The sequence below is a fragment of the Gracilinanus agilis genome, chromosome 6 (genome assembly GCF_016433145.1).
Source record: "Gracilinanus agilis isolate LMUSP501 chromosome 6, AgileGrace, whole genome shotgun sequence".
Taxonomy (NCBI): domain Eukaryota; kingdom Metazoa; phylum Chordata; class Mammalia; order Didelphimorphia; family Didelphidae; genus Gracilinanus; species Gracilinanus agilis.
In genome coordinates this window covers 281,100,014-281,105,790 of record NC_058135.1, presented here as the reverse complement: position 1 = coordinate 281,105,790, position 5,777 = coordinate 281,100,014, and the positions used below count along the sequence as shown (strand labels likewise).

General features: G+C 40.0%; 1 protein-coding gene across 1 annotated transcript; it reads right to left on the bottom strand.

Moving 5' to 3' along the window:
- Window positions 1–1,192: 1,192 nt before the first annotated feature.
- On the bottom strand, window positions 1,193–2,125 carry LOC123251739 (olfactory receptor 4D11-like). The gene has a single exon (XM_044681032.1). The coding sequence runs from the start codon at window positions 2,123–2,125 to the stop codon at window positions 1,193–1,195; it is 933 nt and encodes a 310-aa protein (XP_044536967.1).
- Between the last annotated feature and the right edge of the window lie 3,652 nt (window positions 2,126–5,777).

Here is a 5,777-nt window from a genome sequence, read left to right as displayed (position 1 = left end):
TAACTACTATTCTTTCCAGTTTGCATCTTGGTTAGTGTGTAGCCTGGATAATCAAGTGTGTGTGTGTGTGTGTGTGTGTGTGTGTGTGTGTGTGTGTGTGTGTGAAACAATTCTTTATTCTCCTTCCAGCTTTCTTATCAGCATATATTTACTTCAAGAATCTATGGTGGATAGAGAATAGTTCTAGGTCTAGAGGAGATACAGATGAGCTAAGACAAGGTACCATTATGATATCTGTGCTTCCTATCTTCCTAGATTTCAGTTTTCCTTGTCACCTTATCACTACTCCACTTTCATTCCTAGCTGCCAGTGCTTTCTTGCACTAAGCCCCAGAGATTTCAACTAAATTGTTTTGAAACAAATTTTATTGATTCTCTTTCAAAATATCCCAGTCAATCCTGAAAATGCTCTCCTCTCCCTTTTACCAACCTAAACATGAAAGCCTCCATTGTAACCAAGAAAACCAAAATAATTCATCACTTAATGATGGTGGATCTGTAGAGTAGATGCAATTCATTATATACTTCACTTTCCACACTTGCAATAATGGTCTTATGCCCCTTTTCTGGCTATTTAAGGCATTACTCATTTATTACATTCAGTGGTCTCTCTGCAAAAGACCACTTTGTCCTTTAGATGCAATCTCTGTCTTACTATATATGCCCAGGAATAATGGGCATATGGTGTTTTTGTGCTTCTCTCATTGATTTTAAATATTATGCAAGTGGGGCATAATAATAATTCACATAGAAATAATGATTCACATGGGATTTGAAGATGTGTAAAGTGTTGTCCTCACAACAACATTATGAGATGGAGAGGACAAGGATCATTATCTTTCTCCTCTTCTGACTGTCCCTATATTAGTTGTGGGTACTACAATTCCCCTCATCAATTAGGGTCATCTTCAACTCCTCGCTCATCCCACAGATTGAATCCATTGCCAAATCTTTTAATTTCTGTCTTTTCAAAGTCTCTCATACCTTTTCTTTTCATTCACACAGCTACCTCCCTAATTCAGGCAAGAAGAGGGGGAAACTGATGTCAACCTAATTTAAAGGCTTTATAGTAGGTCCTAATTATTATTACAACTTTGACCTCATAATTGTATTTTATATTGAGCCCTTTAGAAGGATTTTGATGCAGTGAAATTTGTTTTTTATTTCTTGGATCTCCTTTAGCACAGGGCCAATTACCTCTCAGAAGACAAAAGTCGTCTCTGTAATCTTCTCATGGCTGACTTCATCTCCTGGTTTCTCAGGGTGTAAATCATGGGGTTCAAGAGAGGGGAGATGACAGTGAAGGTGACAGAGATGGCTTTGTCAGGGGGAAGGGGAGTGAAGGGCCTGGCATATACATAGATACAGGGCACAAAATGTAGGGTGACCACAGTGATGTGGGAGGAGCAGGTAGAGATGGCTTTCCTTCTTCCCTCCCCTGTGTGAGATCTCAACATCACCATGATGACCGTGTAGGACACAATGAGCAGAAAGAACCAAAGGGTGGTGACTAGACCATTATTGGAGATCATAAGGAGCTCCAGAGTAAAGGTATCAGTGTTGGCGAGTTTGAGGACTTGGGGAACATCACAGTAGAAACCATCAATGACATTGGGCCCAGAGAAAGGGAGTGGGAGCAGCAGAGAGATCTGCACAATGGAATGTATGAAGCCCCCCACCCAGGAGGCCCCTAGGAGCCCAAAACACCTTCCTTTACTCATGAGGGTCACATAATGAAGAGGCTTTGAGATTGCTAAGTAACGATCATAAGCCATGACAGAGAGAGTAAAAATATCGACCCCACCAAGGAAGTGAAAGAAAAATATCTGTGTCATGCAGCCATTGAAAGAGATGGTCTTCCTCTTAACTAGGAGGTCCAGCAAAACTTTTGGAGCAGTGATGGAGGAGAAGCAGATATCCACAACTGATAGATTTCGGAGTAGGAAGTACATGGGCATGTGAAGGCGAGACTCATAGGTCACAGTGACCATGATGAGAAGATTGCCAAGGAGAGTTGTTACATACACCAGGTACAATAAAATAAACAATACTATACTCAGTTTTGGAGATTGGGTCAGCCCCAGAAAAAGAAATTCCTTCACCCTGGTATGATTTCCCAGCTCCATTAGCTCTTGTTTCCTCTTCCTTGGCTACCTAGGGATAAAAGATGTAAGTGAGAGTAGGTAGAGCACACCCAACCTGGCGACACAATATTGCAAGACAGCAATGACTCCTACACAGATCTTTTCCCTACTCAGTTTTGTGATCTTCCCGTATTTTTGCATAGACAAATGCTTTTAAGCAAATCTTGTCTATGACTATACCCATCAACTATTTTTATTTATGGAATCTTTTTCCTGCTTTTGATGTTAGAGACCAGTGACCAGATATTTTTGGTCCTTGGTCAGTCACCCTGCTCCTTAGCCCCAAGAAGAGAGAAGGGAACTAGATCCCTGGTCTCTGTAAATAGTTTTGCTAATCATGGAAGGATGACCTCCTCTGCCATGGAGGAGGCAAAGGATCCAGGAAGCCAGCATATTAAGGAAGAAGAGAACTACATTGTTTAGTAGATCCTGGGTGTGCTGATTTTGAGTTTACTCTCTCTTTGGGAAAGGAAGGGAATAAACATTAATATAGTCCTCACTAATGCCAGGGTCTGTGCCAGGTACTCTAAAAATAATGACTTATTTAATCTTCATAAGAAGTTTGTGAGAAAGGTGTTGTTTAAATTTAAAAAAAATTATTGTGTTAAATATTTCCTAATTACAATAAAATTTTTAAAAATGCCTTTAAAAACATCCTTCCCTTCCATCTTAGAATCAATACTAAATATTGGTCCTAAGGCAGAAGAGCTGGAAGGACAAGGCAATTAGTGACTTTCCCAGGGTCCTATAGCTAGCAAGTATCTGAGGCCAGATTTAAATCCAAGACCTCCCATCTTTAACATTCATTTTTTTTTGGAATTGAAAACATTTAATTAATTAATTAATTAAAAATATTTTCCCATGGTTCCATGATTCATATTTTCCCCCTCCCTTCCACCCCCGCCTCCCATAGCTGACATGCAATTCTACTGGGTTTTACATGTATCATTGATCAAGACCTATTTCCATATTATTGATAATTGCACTAGGGTGATCATTTAGAATCGACATCCCTAATCATATCCCCATCAATTCATGTGTTCAAGCAGTTGGTTTTTCTTTTGTGTTTAACATTCATTTTTTTTTAACCCTTGTACTTCGGTGTATTGTCTCATAGGTGGAAGAGTGGTAAGGGTGGGCAATGGGGGTCAAGTGACTTGCCCAGCGTCACACAGCTGGGAAGTGGCTGAGGCTGGGATTGAACCTAGGACCTCCTGTCTCTAGGCCTGACTCTCACTCCACTGAGCTACCCAGCTGCCCTAACATTCATTTTTAAAAATTGTGAGCTCTACATTTTCTTCCTCCTTGGTGCCCCAAACCCAGCTCTTTGAGAAAGTAAGCAACTATGAAATAAGCAAATAAAGCCATGCAAAACATAGTTCCACATTAGTCAAGCCACAAAACAAAGCACATACATGCACACAAATGAGAATTAAAAAAGTGAAAAAAGTAGAGGTACTCTTTTTATCCCTATTTTATAGTTGAGGAAACTGAGGTCAGCAGAAATTAAGTGATTTGTTCAGGATCACATTGCTAAGTGCCTGAGGCTGCATTTGAATTCAGCTCTTCCTGATTTTATGCATAGTACTCTATTCATTGAACCACTTAGTTGCCTAATAAATGGTCTTGGGCACCATTGCTTCTGCCTACCTCACTTCCTAATGCATCCTTGAGACCAGCACACCTGAGGCTTTTGACCTATATAGCTACCCAGACCAGATTACATCTTTTGCCTCTTCTCTCTTTGCCCCTGCCCTCCTCTCTTCTTGATCCTTTGGAGTTTGTTTCAGACCTCAGACTTCTCCTTGCATGAATTAAAGTTAGTCCACTGCTTTGACCATCATTGGACATTCTGATTTTTTGGTGGAAGTCCTTCTCAGTCTCATAACTTCCATAGAGCCTGGGATCTGGCAGAGATTAAGTTAAATAACAAGCAATGTGTACTAGAACTCAGTTTGTAGAGAAGCCTGGAAGTTCTTCTCTCCCCTTCAATTCAGAATCTACCAGAAACATCCAGATATTATCCAGTTGAGACCAGTAAAAACATGACATTCTGGGCATTTCATTTTAGGCAGATGGCAAGAAAAGAAGCTGGGGTCATGGTCTCCCTCACTGCCTCTGAAGGCCATTGTACTCCTTACTTCATTCTGTCTGTCCTTACAATATTGTGGGAAATTGCTATTTACAGAGACCAGGGATGGAGTTCCCTTCTCATGTTGGGGCTAAGGAGCAGGGTGACTGACCAAGGACCAAAAATATCTGGTCACTTGTCTCTAACATCAAAAGCAGGAAAAAGATTCCATAACTAAATAAGACTCTCCACCAGCACAGAGAAGAGTAATTTATTTAAATAATCAGCTACTTAATAGCTAAGAAAGGCTTGAATTTGGGACTTTGGCTTCTAATCTAGGACTCTTTTCCCTTTGCCTTCTCTTCTATCTATGCAATAGGGATCAGACCCATTGTTATTTGGTTGGGGAAGCAAGTTGGGGTTGTAAATATAGCGTGTGCCAAGGAATCTGAAGACCTGGATTCTAATTCTGGTTTTGCCACTTATAAGATTCATTACCATGGGTAATTTCACTTCATCTACTCAAGCTTCCATTTCTTCATCTTTAAAAATGAAGGATTCCTATTGGGTATTCTCTAAGATCCCCCCAGCTCTAGTTTTCTATGGATCTATTTTACTAAGAAGACAAGACTGAGTTGATATAGTATATCTTGGTTTTAGCCCAGGTTCTGGTCAATCCCCTGTCCCTATTTATCCATCTGTAATAATGATTTCTGAGGACATTGACTTGGAAATACGACATAGTCTTTGACTTCCACAAAACATCCAGTCCTGTTCTTCCTCCACATCTCTTGCCTTCTCCTCCTCCCTTTGCATTTTCATCATAGTTTTCACTCTCTCAGGTGCTTTCAAATATATTTTGATTAAGCTAGGATCATAGATGTAGAGAGAGAATGGAACTTAGAACCCAGTTAGTTCAATATTTTCATGAAGCACAGAGAAGTTCACTAGTTTATCTGAAGTCACATAGTTAAATGAAAGCAACTGATTCCAAACAGAGTCCTCTGAGTCCAAGACCACTGGGCTACACTACTATTCAGTCTTTGCCAAGATCCCCTGAGGTAGCTTCCAATAGGTATTTATTTAAAAACATTATAAATGTTTATATATATATATTATATATACATATAAAATTTTATATATAAAATATATATATAAAAATAATCAATAGACATTTATTAAGCATCCACTATGTGCCAGGCACTAAGCTAAGCACTGGAAATACAAAAGAAGAGACTCTCCACCAGTACAGAGAAGAGCAATTTATTTAAATAATGAGCTACTTAATGGCTAAGCAAGACTTGAATTTGGGACACTGGCTTCTAATTGAGGATTCTGTTCCCTTTGCCTTCTCTTCTACCTATGTGATAGGGATCAGACACATTAAATGGCCCAAGAAGCTTTTCTTGGGCTCTCTTGGGAGAGGGGCTTGCATGCCTCTCTGACTAGCCCTGTAATTCTGCTAAACTGAAGAGAGGCTTGTGGGTATATCTCTTTCCTACTCCCACCCCACCCTACCCTAGTGCTTGGTTGGGTCAGAGGCAAGTGACAGGATAGAGACAG